General features: G+C 35.1%; 3 protein-coding genes and 1 pseudogene across 7 annotated transcripts in view; 2 read left to right on the top strand and 2 right to left on the bottom strand.

Annotated features, from left to right (window-relative positions):
- LOC139821920 (UDP-glucosyltransferase 2-like) overlaps nucleotides 1–18,111 on the bottom strand; it is a 110,166-nt gene that overhangs the window by 70,987 nt on the left and 21,068 nt on the right. Inside the window, exon 3 of the mRNA XM_071793344.1 lies at nucleotides 5,191–5,607. Within this exon, the coding sequence (XP_071649445.1) occupies nucleotides 5,191–5,607 (417 nt within the window). The remainder of the gene's footprint in view (nucleotides 1–5,190; nucleotides 5,608–18,111) is intronic.
- Nucleotides 502–3,815, bottom strand: LOC139822211 (uncharacterized). The gene is made up of 2 exons (XM_071793828.1): nucleotides 2,156–3,815; nucleotides 502–1,276 (listed from the first exon to the last, which is right to left on the bottom strand). Exons 1-2 carry the CDS (start codon nucleotides 3,813–3,815, stop codon nucleotides 891–893), a joined length of 2,046 nt encoding a protein of 681 aa, XP_071649929.1. The 3' UTR covers nucleotides 502–890.
- LOC139821864 (protein FAM50 homolog) lies at nucleotides 7,584–9,937 on the top strand (annotated as a pseudogene).
- LOC139822160 (uncharacterized) lies at nucleotides 10,109–13,635 on the top strand. Of its 5 annotated transcripts, XM_071793762.1 has the most exons (5): nucleotides 10,109–10,454; nucleotides 10,568–10,765; nucleotides 10,863–11,801; nucleotides 11,881–12,141; nucleotides 12,780–13,632. In XM_071793762.1, the coding sequence occupies exons 3-5, from the start codon at nucleotides 11,672–11,674 to the stop codon at nucleotides 12,866–12,868; spliced, it is 480 nt and encodes a 159-aa protein (XP_071649863.1). In that variant the 5' UTR covers nucleotides 10,109–10,454; nucleotides 10,568–10,765; nucleotides 10,863–11,671; the 3' UTR covers nucleotides 12,869–13,632. The 5 variants fall into 5 exon arrangements, 2 of the variants coding, with proteins under 2 accessions (XP_071649863.1, XP_071649864.1); XR_011734463.1 differs by lacking the exons at nucleotides 10,109–10,454; nucleotides 10,568–10,765 and adding an exon at nucleotides 12,226–12,675 and having other exon boundaries at nucleotides 10,996–11,801; nucleotides 11,881–12,151; nucleotides 12,780–13,635; XR_011734461.1 differs by lacking the exons at nucleotides 10,109–10,454; nucleotides 10,568–10,765 and adding an exon at nucleotides 12,226–12,675 and having other exon boundaries at nucleotides 10,996–11,801; nucleotides 12,780–13,634.

Genomic DNA, 18,111 nt, shown 5'->3' with positions numbered 1-18,111 from the left:
AGTTTATAGTATAGATTTGAATATTCGAATAAAGTGCATATTCACATGGCAAATTGATTACTGTTTCTGGGCCTGTCATCGAACTCCCGATCCCGTAAACTCGTCCGCGTTCGATAAAGTCAGGCCGTTACAACTTCATAAAGCGCTGGGCTTAAGACTGATCCCTGAGGTAATCCTTTTTTCACTACTTTAGTTATTGTTTTTTTCCCATCGACGACAAATTCTACTTCTCTGTCTTCTAACCATATATCTATAAAAGTTAACATTCTTATTGGACAATCCATTCCTATTAGTTTATTTTTTAATATGTGAAATTGCACGTTGTCATAAGCCGCTGATACATCTAGGAAAGCTGCCAAACAGTATTCTCCTTCCAATATTGCCGTTTTTGCATCTGCCGTGATTTTTGTTAAATTTTCAATACATGATTTTCCTCTTCTGAATCCATTTTGTAATTTGTTGAATTTTCTTTCCCTTTCCATCCACCATATCAGTCTTTCATTTACTAGTCTTTCCATCAGTTTTCCCATACATGAAGATAACGAAATTGGTCTTACTTTATTCTTATTTATCTTATCAATGAAGAATACTTGATATTTTCTCCATTCTTCTGGAAACCCTTTTCCTTTCCAAACTTCATTCAATATTTCCAATAAAATCCTTAGAATTTCTCTTGGTAGTTCTTTTATCATTTTGTAGTCTATTCCATCTTTTCCTGGAGCTGAATCCTTTTTTATCATTTTAATTGCTCTCATCAGTTCTTCCTCTGAAAAATCCTTATCTAGTACGTTATCTTCTTCTTTTTTAGGTATTTTTACTTTTAATGTGACACTTGGAGCTGCTAGTTGTTCTATGTCCTTCAAAATTAATTCTTCTCTTTCACCAAATTTCTATTTGTTCCATTCTACTTTATTTCTTCCTTTTTTAAAGATCCTCATCATTTTCCACACATATGACATATTACTATATTTTGTTAGTCCATTACAAAATTTTTTGAAACTCTCTCTCTTTTTTCGTTTTATCGTTTTTCTCATTATAGCTCTACTTTTTTTATACTCAACATAAGTATGAATGTTTCCTATCTTTCGGTATTCTTCCATTTTTTTCCTTCTATCCTGCTTTATTTCGAAGCATTCCTTGTCCCACCATATTGCATGTTGTTTTCTTTCTTTTTTCTTTACATTTCTTCTGTTAATATTTAGATTTCCTCTTCTCTTTCTTCTAGAGTTGTTGTTCTCTTTCTCCTTCTTACCTGAGGCTTCTTTTACCACTTCAATAATATATTACATCAGTGTACTATATTTATTTTGTAAGTCTTTTCCTAAAATTTCTTCTTTTATTTGGTCTACCTTTTTTTCCAATATATTTTTATATTCATTCCAACACGTTTTTTTGTTCGCTATTCTGTTCGTTTTCTTTATGTAAGGAATTTCTTCAATTTCTATCTTTATTTTTATCGGAAAATGGTCCGATCCCCAAGTATCCTTTGCTTGAGTATATTCAATCTTGTCAATGACATTTGTTTCTGAAAAAATTAGATCCAAATTTGAAGGGTTTTGATTTATATCATTTAGCCTAGACATTGTATCTGTGTTTACGCATAAAAATCCTGCATTAAAAAATTTTTCCTGTAATCCTTCACCATTTGGTTCTGTGTTATTGCAATTCCATAATATATTTTTTGCATTAAAATCACCCATTATTAATGTATCCATTCCTTTTCTATTAAAGTTTGTTATTTTTGTCCATTCTCTTGGGTTTACACTTTTATTCGGTCTTCTGTATACCCCGATTATATTCATATTTGTACTTCCGTGTTTAATCCTAATTCCACATATATCAAAGTCTTCATCTAGATCATTCCATTCTTCTATTACCTCTATTTTTATGTTTTCTTTACAAAATATTAGAATACCACCACTGTTACCTCTGCTGTCTACACCAATTATATTATATCCTTTTACTTTTATTTTTTCATGTTCTTTTACTTTAGATTCCGTAATTATAGTTATGTCTGTGTTTTTAATATATTCATCCACTTCTTCTTTTTTTCCTATATATCCTCTAGCATTCCATAGTACTATTTCAAGTTTTTCTTTCTTGTTCATAATTGTTTATTAAGTTCTTTGTCTTTTTGATGAATTGTAGTTATAACCAGCTTCTCCTTCTGCATTGACCTCCTCCGTAATATCTTCTGTGGATATATTTTTAATTCCTATTGTTTTTTCCACTTCTTGTTGAACTATTTTTTGAATTTGCTCTTTGATAAATCTCTTCCAATCTTCTTCTTCTAGTACCTCTTTTATGTTTTGATAGTTTTGTTTGTTTTCATTGTTTCCTTCTCCTACTTCCCTCCTTTGTTCCTCATTGTTATTTTTCTTTATATAATCTTCTTTCTTTCTCTCTTTCCAGATTGGTAGTCTGCTTATTTCTGTTTCTTTTGTTCTTGCTATCCTATTTCTGTCGTATTCATTCTCCTTATTTTTATTTATTGTTCTACTATAATATTCATCCTTATTTGTTGGTTTAGTTGTTCCTGCGTTTGCTACAGCTTTTGCGTATGTCCTTCTTTCGTTGTTCTCATAGTTATTGTTTTCTCTATTTACTGGGTTCTTATTTCTTAGTCTCTCGTCTATTGTAGGCCATGCCTTTCTGTTATATTTATCATACTCTTGTTCCTCTGCATCTTGGCCATTTATTATTTTAATTGCTTCTGTATATGTTGCGTTTTTTTTAGCCATTACTATTTTTATTTCTTTGTTCTTAACATATATAGGGCATTTTCTATCCGTTGCCCTATGTTTTCCTTTACAGTTTACACATTTATATTCAAAATCGCACGGACCATGAGCCGTGCTGCCGCATCTTCCACAAAGGTCCTTAGATTTGCAATTGTTCTTGAAGTGACCATATTTAAAACATCTGAAACATTGACTAACTGGTTCTACATAGGGTCTTACCTTTAAGCTACCAAAACCCTCGAATGTCGAAAATTTTTCCGGCAGTTTGCTTCCCTTTATTGTAATTATTATATTATCTGTTTCCTTAATCTCTATTTTTTTCATCTCTCTATTATATATCCTTTTTTTCATGACCTCTAGTTGTAAAATATTATCTTTTCTAACTAAATTTTCCCAGAGCTCCTCTATACTATACGGCCAATCCGCAATTACCCCTTTACAGTATCTCGACCTATTATCTATATATACTTGTAATTTATCTTTGTACTCTTTATTTAACCTTTCTATACATCTATTTGCTTCTTCATCATTTTTAAATTTAAGTCTAGCTAGATTAAACCTATCCATCTCTAAATTATCTGGAATGCATCTAATGCTGTGCAACAAGCTTCGAATTTTCACTTCATTCAGTCCTTTCTTCGCGCACGTGTTTTCCCTAGTAAGTTTACAGCATACTATTTTATAACCTTTTAACCCTGGTTCGAAATATTTACTCGACAATTCTTTGGCAATTTCTTCTTTTCTTAAATTACGATCCTTTTTAACAAGCTTACCCTTGATGTTGACGTATATTATTTCCCCGAAGGTATAATTTCCGTTGTTTTCTCTTTTGTCACTCTCTCTTCCATCGTTGTTTTCTCCTTCTTCACTTTCTCTTCCGTTTGTTAGTACATTGTTTACTAATTGCATCTCATCCTTGTCTCTCGAACCTTCCTGATCCGTTTCCATGAGCATCTCCGTGTTTCCCGTGTTCGTATCCGTCTTGTCCTTTTTCCCCTTGTTTTCATCAGTCATCTTGTCTTCTTTCTTTGACATCATCATTTTCTGGCCTGCTTTATCACTTCTTTTAACCATGTTTACGTTACTTAATGTAGGATCATTCCTAATTTCTTCCGATATTAATTCGTTCTTGTTATTACTAACATAACCTCGCGCTTGTTTCCCGCCTAAGTAACCCCCCTTCCGAAGGGGGGCAGTAAAACTTTTCTTAATTATTTTTTTTTTTGGTTTAACTTCGCCTCTAGGGTACCCTCTAATCTCTCTTCTATCACTCTCAACTAATCGGAGCACACTTCGTAAACAAAAAGGGTTAGGTCTTAGGTCAGAGGCTCTGCTAGTGAGCACGTCCTGACTGGCGAACTTGAGAACGCTGGAGAAACCCTGCCGAGCTGCCCTAGATATAGGAGTCAATGTTGAATCTTAATTACAAAAGAATACTGGCGATGCGCCGCGTAGCGGGCGCGAGCCGAACTCTCCTGCCGCGCGAGCCCGCGCTGCCGCCCGCGTGATAAATTTCAAATATTGTTAAAATATCAGTAAAATAATATACTATTCTGATAAATTTAGCATATCCTGAAAATATTCGATAAATAGACCGAATATTACTGATAAATTTCGAATATTCTTAAAATATCAGTAAAATAATATACTGCAAAATATATTATAGAGATATTATCAGTATATCTTGTGTACATCTATAGTATATTGAGTATTAATTCAGTATATACGAATGATATCATGTGCTGTGTGGGCAATGCGTGTACGTGTGTGTGGATACATACATATATACATACATATGTATATACTTTATTTAATTTTTAAAATAAATATATTATTTTAAAATATTTATACATTTCATTGTTTTTACTCTTTTAATGTAAATTACAATTCTGGATGTTTCCTTTTATCACGTCCATAGGACGTCCATCGGATATCTTGTGGACTTGTTTTAGGGATATAAGCATGTCCACCAATTTCATAAACAGATATATTATGGACGTCCATAAAATGTCCAAAGGACGTTAAACGAATGGCTTATGGACATCCTCAATATCCTTAAAAAATGTGTATTATGAATGTGCATCGGATATCCGTGCGCTGTCTAGGATCTAATCAATATCCACGAAACGTGCAGTAGTTATTTATATAAATATCCACTGGATATTTAGTGGATATCCTCCCATGGATATTTAATGAATATCTATTAGATCTCATGTGGCAGACATTTGGATATTTAATGGATATCTAATGAATATCTCGTGGATATCATGGATATACATTGGGGATATTTAATAGATATCTGTTCAATATTAAGTTGTGTATGTGGGAATAAACCAAGCAGGGTTTCGTTGAAATTCCATTTCAGTAAACATAATTTTTTTTACTAATACTTTTATTGGAATTTTTGTTTAAATTATGCTTCTCAAGTAAGAAGTATAATTTCTCTTACCTCAGAATACGTTACGACTACCTCGCCGGCAATTGGTTGCACGGCCTGAGCATTCAATCCTGCAATCTCCAGGGTATTTGGCGGTAATGGGATCGCAGGCTCGAACGCAGCGTGAGTATTAATTAGTACAATATTAATTCTTTCTTTTTCTATCTCGTGTAATGGTCTGATAGCATGGCCTACATATTCCTCAGTAAGTCGTTGAACAATAGGGAAGAAATAGTAATATCGTATGAGATCATCCACAATGTAATATAAAGTATTCCACGTTCTCAACCATAAACCTTCAGGTTTCGCAATGGCTGCATGTGTGTAAGGTCGAACGGTCGGATAACTTGGACCACCGATAAAATTCTTGAGCCAAGGAGTAGCACCAAGTGGAATATAGCCTACTATGGGTGGTTTACCTTTAGCATCCTGAAAGAACAATACTTACAGACAATGAGAAAAGTTAAGAAATAGATATTATTTCGTAATAAACAAAATAATATAATTTAAGTATCATTTTGCAGAAAAGAATTGTCACTTTTATTAGCAGAAAATGCAAAAATAATAATATAGTTAAAAAGGGTACCCCACACGGTAAGATAGGCAAAATGCCACTGTCAATGAAACGGAAAAATGACTTTGGATCTGCATAAGTACACTAAAAAAAGAATTTTCTACAATTTTTCCGACTATCCATCCCCCTTCCTTTTCCTAGTGGCACCAAAAAACCGCTTTTTTCAAAAATTATTTTTTTCTCCGGTTTCTTCATGTTAAAAATTTTGAAAAAATTTGAGAATATAGCTTATAAAAATTACTTAGCACACAATTTTTTTAGCTTTAGGCGCGTTGAATATTTAACCTAAAAAAATTAAATAAATACTTGAATCAATTTTTTTTCTAATTTCTTTGATAGTTGCAGGTCTAATTACTCTAGAAAATTGTATATTTTAGTGTTCTACATGTATTAGAATTTTTTTCAGATTTTTCGGAATGGTGGGCCGTACTCAAAAATGCAAAAACCCTTTTTTAGCCACTTTTGGGCCTTTTATGGTCCTCAAATGATTGATAGTGCCTTAACTGACTCTAAAATAAACATAATATATTACTTTTGGATATATGTTGTCAATATTTGATACATTCCGATACGTTTCATATGTTTTTGAGCATGAAATCAGTCATAACTCAACGAGAAAACCCTAATTTTTGTATAAAAATGCCTATTTTTCGTCGATTTCTGGATTTTTGGTTGTTTTATCTAAGTTTTTTTGCATATTGATTGGTAAATGTGAATATAAATATAATAAAAAATTGTACCTCTTATACATATATTTCAAAAAAATCGTTTATTGATTCAAATATATACATTTTCATGAAAAAAAATTAATTTTTATGATTCCATGATTGTCTTTTTAATCCTTCTCGTCACTATCTTCCTCAATTACTGGTGTTACTTCTTCGAAGTCAAACAATGTTGTAAGTATCTCAGCTGGTCGAATAATCCTTGACAAGTATCTTGCATGAGACAGGTAAAAAACTATGGCGGCTATATGCGAGCAACACCCTATAATTCTGTTACCATTAGCGCAATTACAGCAATAAACGTCTGACACCGTTGAGTCCCACACTATCAGGTTGATATTGTAAATAAGACAAATAAGACAAATAAGACAAATCTTATTTACAATATCAACCTGATAGTGTGGGACTCAACGGTGTCAGACGTTATTGCTGTAACTGCGCTAATAGTAACAGAACTATAGGGTGTTGCTCGTATATAGCCGCCATAGTTTTTTACCTGTCTCATGCAAGATACTTGTCAAGAATTATTCGACCAGCTGAGATACTTACAACATTTACTACGTTTACGCGAGCGTTAATTCTGTAGTAACTTACGATATATCACTCGTTTACGCAGAGTAAATTATCGTAAGTTACTACAAAATCCCGTTTACGCGAAGGAAATATCGGATTAAAAAGACGATCATGGAATCATAAAAATTAATTTTTTTTTCATGAAAATGTATATATTTGAATAAATGAACGATTTCTTTGAAATATATGTATAAGAGGTACAATTTTTTATTAAATCAAGAGACACGGTAGTGTCTCGCGCCAAGTGAGACGCACCGTGACTCTTTTACGCGAACGCATGAGTTGCGAGTATCCGAGATTTTGAGATCTCAATAACGAGTGAACGGATCAATTTCTAAGTAGGTTCGATCGATAGCTTGGGGTTTGATTTATAAATAAGAGTCTTTTTTTCCGTTACGTGCCCTACGAGCGAAGATATTGCGATGCAAAGTCTAAATGTGGAAAATTTTTTTTGACACAAGAGTGCATTCGTGCACTGTCGCAGTGCGTGACAGTGACAGTTTTTTACAACCTAAAAAAGGATAAGTGTAAATGTGTGATAGTCGTGACCGTTGCCGCGTCGTGACAGATAGTGAAATATATATAAGTATTGACCGTAGAGAGCTGATGCCGATAGATCTTTAAGAAGGAAGGTGTATCTACAAAATCGTACAAACACGTACGTATATGCTGCCTTGTAAAAGTTGTCAAACTGTATGTTTACGCGAGCGTTACTTCTGTAGTAACTTACGATAATTCACTCGTTTACGCGGAGTAAATTATCGTAAGTTACTACAAAATCCCGTTTACGCAAAGGAAAATTCTGTTTACGCGAAGGAATTATTGTAAGTTTACTACAGAAGTAACGCTCGCGTGTAAACGTAGTAAGTGAAATATATAAAGTATTAACCACAGAGAGATGTCGAGGAGATCTTTAAAAGAAGGAAAGTATATTCAAAATTGCACACGTACGTATATGCTGTCTTGTAAAAGTTGTCGAACTATATGTTTACGCGAGTGAGTACATCTATAGTAACTTACAGTAATCAGAGAAACGTAACCTTCACTACTTTCAACGGTGGCTCTTGATTTCCGATCTTAATAGTTACTATAAAATCTCCCGTTTACGCGGAGGATTTATCGTATCGTAAGTTACTATACAGAAGTAACGTTTGCGTAAATAGGTTATAAAAATAACACGATGTTATATATGCGGTTTGCGGTGAATATATATATACATATATATATATATATATATATATGTGTGTGTGTGTGTGTGTGTGTGTGTGTGTGTGTGTGTGTGTGTGTGTGTGTGTGTGTGTGTGTGTGTGTGTGTGTGTGTGTGTGTGTGTGTGTGTGTGTGTGTGTGTGTGTGTGTGTGTGTGTGTGATTTCTGCCTAGTGCTCTGAATGTCATCTAGTCATACATATCAAGAATTTTCGATGGGCTTCTTCAGAAGATAGGATATGAAGAAAATCCTAATGCATGATGACGATACCACAAAGATGCTAAGGCTAGATGCCACGAAATGTGCATGTACCGTCGGTCACGCGGAATGCAAGAGAAAATCCGCCGTTAAATTGAGCGAACATTCACGAATCCTGATACCCACATGTAATTTCTTACAATCTTCTTATGATCCTGATTATCTCATAATTTGTATTTTTGTACGTGTATTTTATGCTTTGATAGAAGGAACGTGAAAAAAAGCAGGAAAAGGAAAGAGCACTAGCGGCGAAGCAGACAGAAAAGAACAACCAGAAGAGACAGATTCAAGCTTTGTCTTTTAATCTGGACAAAGACGAAGATGAAGCTGAGATGTCTTCTGACGAAGACAATGCCGAAAAATCCCCGCAGTCAGAAAATGTGCAATCTGGCCCTGCGATTAAGAAGATTTAGAAAAATCCAGATGTAGATACATGTTTTTTGCCAGTAGGGAAAGGGACGAGGAGGAAAATAAACTTAGGGAAGAATTGAGACAAGAATGGGCTAGAAAGCAGAATGCGTTGAAGGAAGAAGAAATTGAGATCACATTCAGTTATTGGGATGGATCTGACCATCGTCGGAGTGTTATAATGAAGAAAGGTGAATGTCTCAGTGGTTTAGAGAACGTTTAAGTTATTAAAATACTCCAGTGTCACTTTTGGAGTAACATTGGCATGATATATAATGTTCTGCTGCATAAATTAAATTTTCACATACAGGTAATTCTATCTATTAGGTTCTTCAGAGATGTTTAGAAGTTCTGAGGCCCGAATTCAGCGAGCTTAAAACAGTAATGGCAGATCAGTTAATGTATGTCAAGGAGAATCTTATATTACCGCACCATTATACGTTTTACTGCAACTGTAACTGATTTTATTGTAACTAAGGTAAATATACCAAATGATAAAACTTATGAAGCAATATCACAATGTTGGCATGTTATTTTAATGTATGTAATATTGCGATTAGGCATGAGGAAAGAGCGGGCCTCTGTTCACATTTGATGTTCACGATGATATTCGTATTATGCACGATGCTTCTGTCGAAACCGAGGAATCACATGTCGGAAAAGTTTTACTTAGGTATTTATTATTAAAAGAATATTTTGCATAATTCTTTTTTATGTTATTTTTTTATTTTTCTCATTAGATCATGGTACGAGAGGAACAAACACATTTTTCCAGCGAGTAGATGGGAACCTTTTGATCCAACGAAAAGTTACGACAAGTATACAGTGTCGGATAAAAATAGGAAGAAAGCTAAAATCTGATCTTAGATTCAACGAATTGTCCAGTTTTGTTTAAAGGATTTAGATTCAAGAACTGTAAATATTATAACCAGATAAATAACTTTGTTTCATAGTACAATTGATTCATTATAAAACAGCTGATTATATATATATATTATAATCTATTTTATAATAAATAAATATATATATATATATATATATATATATATATATACACTCGTACAAAAAAAATAGGGAACCCAGATAGCACAGCTGATCGTTATGAATTCGAAAAGACTTCACCTTTTCAAATTCTTTAAGAATACCCGTAATTTGTCCGAAATGAACTCAAAAAGAATTCCTTCAAAAAGAATTCCATAGAAGTGACTTCTTATGGAATTAATCTAAATGGTCTTAAAAGGAATTCTTTTTCTATTCGTAATAGGTTCGAAGAGAATTCACTTAATACGCATGCGCATTATAATGCTTTCTCGAGCCGTCTCAAGGCAGCATTGCAGCGTTTCTATCAGTTTCTATTTGTCTTCTCTGGTCTTCCTGGCGGCTTTCTCGCTATTTCGCGCTTCTACGTGCTTCTGCGTCGGAGAATATTACGCTTGGACGTAATATATTTACATTAGTTGGCCGTAATTGACAACGTATACGTATTAGCACGACCGTTAATAATTTTTGTCGTCGAGAAGAAAATTTGAAGGTAATTAAAGCATTTTATTAATTTTCTTAAATTAATTTCTTGCAAATACTCAACCTCATCATCACACACGTTGTGATATAATTAAATTTACATCTGATTTCGATTTTTACTAGGTTTTTACTCGAGATCGCACATTTTATAAACGATTCAACTTAACCTAACCTATTGTTCTGATTGTGAGAACTCGAAGGATTCGAGCTGGCTTAAATTGTCACGCCTATATACATTGCCAATTAAAGGTAAACCTATTGTTCTGATTGTGAGAACTCGAAGGATTCGAGCTGGCTCGTCACGCCTATACGTTGCCACAGGTAAAACCTTATATTGTTCTGATTGTGAGAACTCGAAGGATTCGAGGATTATTTTGCAACATTTTCTTCCTGAAGAGTATTTAATTCACTTTAACAGTCTCAATTGTGCTATACGGATATTGTGCGATCCCCAAAATTGCTACAGAAACAACGCTTATGCTAAAGAATTGCTGATTTATTTTTGTACAGCAATTTAAGACGTTGTATGGGGAGCAATATGTTGTGAGTAACATTCACTCTCTTATTCATTTAAATGAAGATGTAAAGATGTACGGTCCATTAGATTCATACAGTACTTTTGATTTTGAAAATCATATGCAAGTGTTGAAGCGAATGATACGAAAACACGCTAATCTCTTGCAACAAATTCATCGACGACTAATCGAAAAGTACAGTTATTACGATCAACATCCTCAAAATAAGAAGAATCAGAAGATTTTGAAGCATCCTATACTCAAGAAGCCAATTGTGTCAGAACTTCCTTTGGGTTGCCACAGCGAGCACCGAATTCTACAAATCCGCATGTTTGAATTATCAAATAAAAGGCCAGACAACTGTTGCTTCCTGACTGATGCAACTATCGTGATGATTAAGCACATTGAATTAATGGAAAATAAGATTGTTGTTCTTAGTAATAAATTTCTAAACAGATCTGATATTTTACATTATCCGTGTCCCTCAAGTAACATGAATATATACAAAGTTGAAAATCTGTCACCTTTACAAATGTAGCCTGTACAATGCATTGATCGTAAAGGATTTTTAATGACAATCGAGAACATTACTTACGCCATGCCTCTTTTACAAGATTGATATGAGGTGATGTGGAATCATACTTTGCAAATGCAGACTTTGTAGTATTTTTTGACTTTGTAGTATTTTTGTAATCTTGTACCAGAAAATTGGATGGATTTAGAATCAAACAAAGTTTTTTGGCCTCCAAAACAGGTCAAATTTAATAAAAACAAAATGCATTATCTACATCCAAAAGATGACTGGCTTATATACGAATGCCGTAAACGTTTGGGACCTTTTGGTGCGTTTTTCTCAAGAATGTTAAATATTTAGAAAATATTAACTTACTGTACACAAATGAAAACTAACACTTTTTGCAGAGTCTTTTCAATTAGCTAATCAAGTAGAAGAGCACTGCATGAACGTATCTACAAATGAAGATACTGATGACATGTGTGACAAAGCTATTAAGGCATCTGAGGCACAAAAGATACGAAATAGGAGAAAGCCAGCATGGCTTCGGAACGAAACGTTGGCGTCGGAAAAAGAAGGAAAAGAAGAAGAAGTAGAAGAAGAGGAAGAAGAGGAAGAAGAGGAAGAGGAGGAGGAAGAGGAGGAGGAAGAAGAAGAAGAAGAAGAAGGTAATGTAAAGTAAATTTCCGATAAAATTTATTTAAAAAAATAGCAACATAAATATACGTAACTAAATATAATATATTTTGCAGTAACCGAAGAGATATGTAAAAGAGATGGTACTGTAAACTCGTTTGTGTTACCACCATCTAATTTATCAGTCTACAAATTCGGATAAATGTGAACTCTCTTCAGTAAATGCAAAATCGACAACCGTTAACTTTCCTTTACAAACTGTTAAAGAATTCGAAGAATTTGAACGAAATCTTGTCGAGTCCTTGGAAGTACAAAAATTCTACGTAAGAGATTATTTAATTGTCATACTTTTCTTTAAAATACAAATGCTCAAATCGTAATGATATATTTGCCTTTATTTTTGCGGATTAATGAGATAAAGATGATCGGAGGATCTGATGCAGGCAAATTCACCAGAGCCACATTGCGCTTCTTAATGTCGAATCAGCTAGCAATAAAGTATTTGTGGTCCGGTCAAAGAAACACATTAAAATTTCAAACTACTCGAATTTTTTAACTCATTGTCGGTGAGTTAATAAGCAACATTTTCTTCAGTTTTTAGATTACCAAATATTAATGTTTAACTTTTACAATATCTATATACCTATACTTACAAAACATTATGTTGCAGAAACCATCTCGAAAATAAAGAACGTTCCTAAGAACGACATTGGGATATTTGTTAAGAAGTGGCTGCAGCACGCTATAGTGACCGGATAAAAAAAAGGACCTAGATTATATTATAGGTAGATTCAGGAAGCACATTTTTGACGCTATTTTCAACTTTTATCTCGCTCGATTTGTACAAGCGATGATGTACGTATTATTTGTAACGGTATGAAAATGAGTTTAATTTTGATTTAAGATGAAAGAAAACTTAATTTTATTTTGTTTTATTACACATTAATTATTTTGCATCGGCCGCTCGACGGAACTCAATGAGCCCGCTTTCGTGTTATAAACGTTACAATGTAATCGCGTGTAAATGTGCTGGACGCGTATACCGCTCGGGACATAAATTATCTAATTAAACACGATCGATTTTCCAAAACTCGCCTTGTTGCCCCAGCGAAAAAGCTCATGCGTTGCTCACCGCTATTCGTATAATTATATTCTACTTTTATGTTTTCCTTCCAATCGCTAAAGACTCTCATCCGATGAAGCATTAACGGGACGCGCGGAAGTGCGACCGAATTCCGAAATACAACGATCGTCGCTGCTTCTGCGAAGTAACAATATGTTTGTAGAATTTCGAATCGTTACTCGATCACTCTTTCGGGACACTTTTATATTTTCATAATATTATATTATACATTGATTATTTTGCATATAAAATTTTATTTTACGCATGTCTGTATGTACGATAAATATGTCGCTCATATTATACGAATCGTTTGTTATAACAATATGATACTTACAATATTTCAAATCTGTATACCAATTTAGTAATATAATCATTAATCGATATACCTGAATCATGCGGATACTTCTATTTTATATTTCCTATATTTATATTCCTAATTTTAGTGTTTATAATCCTAATATTCTGTCTGTAACATCGGATAAGAAAGAATCCTTCATAATCTATCCGAAAACAGTTTCTGCATCAGAAAGAACATAAAATGGATTAGTACATTTTATGTTCTTTCTAATGTAGAAACTGTTTTTGGATAGATTATGAAGGTTTTTTTCTTATCTTTCAAATACAAAGGAATTATTTTTCTATTCTATGAGAAATCGCAATGCATTCGAAATAGTGCTTAAATAGAGCTCTATTAGAATACTGTCTAAACATAATTTCGAATACATTACGAATTCTTATGGAGTAGAAAAGTGATTTTTTTTGTATCTGAAGAAGAACTCAGAACTGGTGACGTAGGAAAGAACTCCTTTTGAACTCTTAAGAATTCTTTTAGAACAGAAATGATATATGGGAAAAGAATACATTTTAAAAATCGGGTTTTTAAAAAGAATTCTTTTTCAATTCTCTGTGCTATCTGGGAACACGTCATAAACCCTAAAAATTAGGCTATTTTCAAACTGCTGTAAGTCGGCGAAAAGTTATCGTAAAAAAAAATTTTAAAAAGAATTTTAAAGCTTAAAGTTTCAACTTCAACGCACTTTTGGTGAATTTTTAAAATTTTCTTATTTTCTTTGTTGTACGCCTTAAAAAAGAACACATTGTTTTGTTCCTTAAAATTAACTTATGTTTGACTACTTGAAACTCAATTAAAAAATTTTTTCTCAAAAAATTCAATTAACGTTTCATAAACTATATAATTTTACCTACAAAATGCTTTTTTTTAAATTTTCCTACGATTTTTTTTGACTGATTTACACGACTTTGAAGCAAAACCTGTATTTTTTAGAAAAAATGACGTAACTCGATGAAAATCCACGTGGTGCACATTGGTTAATGCTAATGTCGGCGGTAAATGTCATTTTTTCAAGAAAAAAAGGGTTAACTTCAACATTGTGTAAATCAGTAAAAAAAATCGTAGGAAGATTTTTAAAAAAGCATTTTGTAGGTAAAATGTTACAGTTTGTGGTATTTGTATTGAATTTTGTGAAAAAAATTTTTTTATCAAACTGCAGAGTGTTATATATAAAAATGTGTAATTTTAAGGAATAAATCAACATTTTTAATTTTAGCACCAAACAAGGAAGACAGAAAAATTTTTTTTAGTAACCGATACCACGTTAAAGCTGACATTTTGAGCTTTAAAATGCTTTTTTTTTGTTTGTTCTACGATGATTTTTCATCGAGTTACGTCATTTTTTCTAAAAAATACAAGTTTTGCTTCAAAGTCGTGTAAATCGGTCAAAAAAAATCGTAGGAAAATTTAAAAAAAAGCATTTTGTAGGTAAAATTATGTAGTTTATGAAACGTTAATTGAATTTTTTGAAAAAAAATTTTTTAATTGAGTTTCAAGTAGTCAAACATAAGTTAATTTTAAGGAACAAAACAATGTGTTCTTTTTTAAGGCGTACAACAACAAAAATAAAAAAATTTAAAAAATCCACCGTAAGTGCGTTAAAGTTGAAACTTCAAGCTTCAAAATTCTTTTTTAAATTTTTTTTACGATAATTTTTCGCCGACTTACAGCAGTTTGAAAATAGCCTAATTTTTAGGGTTTATGAAGTGTTCCCTATTTTTTTTTGTACGAGTGTATATATTGTGACGTGGCGGCTCGCCGCACCGTCGCGGCGCCCCGCCGCCGTCACAAGGCGCGGAATTTCGCGCCCAGGGACGGACCAGGGAGGCAACGACGAGATCTCCAGGGGTCGTATTTAATCGCGTTTCAGCATTCTGATTACCTTCTTTTTTTTTTTGCAATGTAATACGCGCGGCACCTCACCCACACCACGGCAAACCTTCGAGGGAGTATTTGGCGAAGGAAATCAAGGACGATCGATAACCAAGGAGGGGTGGCAAACACGGAAGCAGCAGAGATCGCGGGCTGGCGAGAGCAACGCAGCAGGCGGGCGGCACGTGCGGCAGCGACGGACGAGGCCGCCGATAGCGGGGCCCCAAGCGCTTGGGTAAACACCCGGCTTCAGCAAATGATCTCCACAAAACACCGACCCACGGGGTGGCTGGCCACCGCCCCAGGGTCAAACCGGAGGCACACCAGCACGAGCGAAGTTCCGTCCGCCGCTAAGGACAAAAATTTGAGGAGTCGCACGCCGCCGAGGGACCGTTGCCCGCCCCCGAAGGATCTCGTATCGACAGCACTGCGCCGGGACACCGCGGGCTTGCAAGCTCGCGCCCGATTGGCTCGCGCGCCCCTCAGGAAGGGGTACCGTATCGATTCCGCAATCGAGCGGGTTTAGCGTTTCACTCTCTGGTCGTCCGTCGGCGAGATACGTTTTTCTAAGATACGCGATAGCCACCCCGAGTCGGGTATTTCGATCGTTATCTGGCGGATCGAGGATCGTTGGTGAAAGGTGACGGCGAGGAGCCCAGGAGGAGGCGTATCACCGGTGAGGTTGCCCGTAAATCGCGATATGTAAAGCCACGACACCGCCCTCCGGTGCACGCTCTCGCTCGGGATGTAATTTCGCGATCGATAACGAGAGCGAAGGGCCTCGGGATGGTATCGTGGCCGCGGAACCGTGGTACAAGCGTTATGGCGAATCCCTGGAGGTCGCGATAGGCGTTAATGAGTTCGATATCGCGAGTATATTGCGTTGTCCTCGCGACCTTGGTGTACGGCCGCCTACGGGCCGGTATTTCGTCAATTGCGTTACCGTTTCTTCGCGTCGGGAAATTCTTGTGTTCGAGCGTCGGTGTTAGCGTATCGATTTGTGTTCGGATCTCGTTATTACGGGTTGATAATTGTGCTCTCGCGTTGAGAAACTTGGCGTCCGGTATTACTTGCGTTACGTCCTATGGCGTCCCTGCTCGCGACCACCTCGAATGTTGCGTTGGGATGTCGATGGCATTGTTAATTGCGGTCGAATGTCGTTCCCGCTGATTGATTAATTATGTTAGACTTGTACTCGCGTTAAGAAATTACCGGCGTTCACACGTTTCGTGCGTTTAGATGTTACTCGCGTAGTTCTTCATGGCGTTCCGTGGTTATTAGCGATATCGCGACTCTAGTATTTCGCGTTGACCGGTATTCCGCATCATTGGAGAATCGCATTAATCCAGTATTTTACGTTAGTTATCGTATTCTTTGCCTGGTTAAATGACTCGGCGCCTCCCCGTTGCGCCCGAGCAGAATCACTCGCGTCAGGTTAAGATATCGTGGCGACAGAGTTTTCGTACGGTTCCGGACGTGGTTTTCACGCAATCCAAGCGTGACGTACCATTATTTCGCGACATTTTACGTTGAACCTCACTCTTATTAGTGATATTAAGTGTAGTATTCTTGCGTATTATACCTTTCGACTCGAATTATTAATTGTTTGAGAATAGCGCCTTCAGCGTGTTTATTAGAGACTCAATTAATACTCCGTGGGTGTCTCGCGTCCGCATTAATATTATTTCTGTTGGATGAATCCAGACACCCAGCCACCGGCTATTCTTGATTTATGTATTGAATTTATCTTGTGTTTGATCGAAGCCGGATGGATAAACGTTATTTTCTCGACAACCAGTACTCGATAAATGTTATTTTCTCGACAACCAGTACTCAATAAATGTTATTTTCTTTGTTATTTGACTGAGTATGAGATTAACGTGTCACTCCGCCGAATATCGCGCTGCCCTTCATTAACCCCGCCCGTGATTAGGTCAAGCTAGCCGATTCCACGCACCTCCACACTTCGTTTTGCGTCTCGTTTAGGTTTTCGCGATTTCGTGGACGCGAATGTACGCGTCTGGCGCCCAACATTCGGAACATTTCGTGGAGTATCGGAGGTGCGAGGAAATCACTGGAGAGGCCAACCATCCCACTCTCCTAAGTCCTTTTGATCCGGCACACGTCCCGGAGCGGTCCGGGAGTGCAAAAAGTCGTGACAATATATATATATATATATATATATATATATATATATATATATTGTAGCTACATTGTATTTTTAAGGACTGTGATTTTAATTCATTCAGTTATGTGATAATATTTAATTCATTTACTCGATTATATAGCTCTACTAAATAGTTAAGTTTTCGCAAACATTTGGAGGGAAAATAAAAATACATGAATAGTTTAATGACTTGAATATAATAATTACAATATGAAAATACAAAACCATACTTTAATTCATTCCGATACAGAAACAGTATTAAAATATTAATCCATGATCAGATCCTCTAACAGAAATCTATTTACAAATATTAGATGTATCATCTCTTGTCATTTCTTAAAGATAACTGTACAAAAATAAATATATACAATTATATCGATTATAATCACGTATTATTCATAGATTTGATACAAGTTGGATCCATGTATGTAATATTTTTGGGAAAATGGTCCATTATAATAAACTTTTTCTCAGTCGATCTGTTCAAG

The sequence above is a fragment of the Temnothorax longispinosus genome, chromosome 11 (genome assembly GCF_030848805.1).
Source record: "Temnothorax longispinosus isolate EJ_2023e chromosome 11, Tlon_JGU_v1, whole genome shotgun sequence".
In the NCBI taxonomy this organism is placed as follows: domain Eukaryota; kingdom Metazoa; phylum Arthropoda; class Insecta; order Hymenoptera; family Formicidae; genus Temnothorax; species Temnothorax longispinosus.
This window is presented reverse-complemented; position numbering and strand designations above follow the sequence as displayed.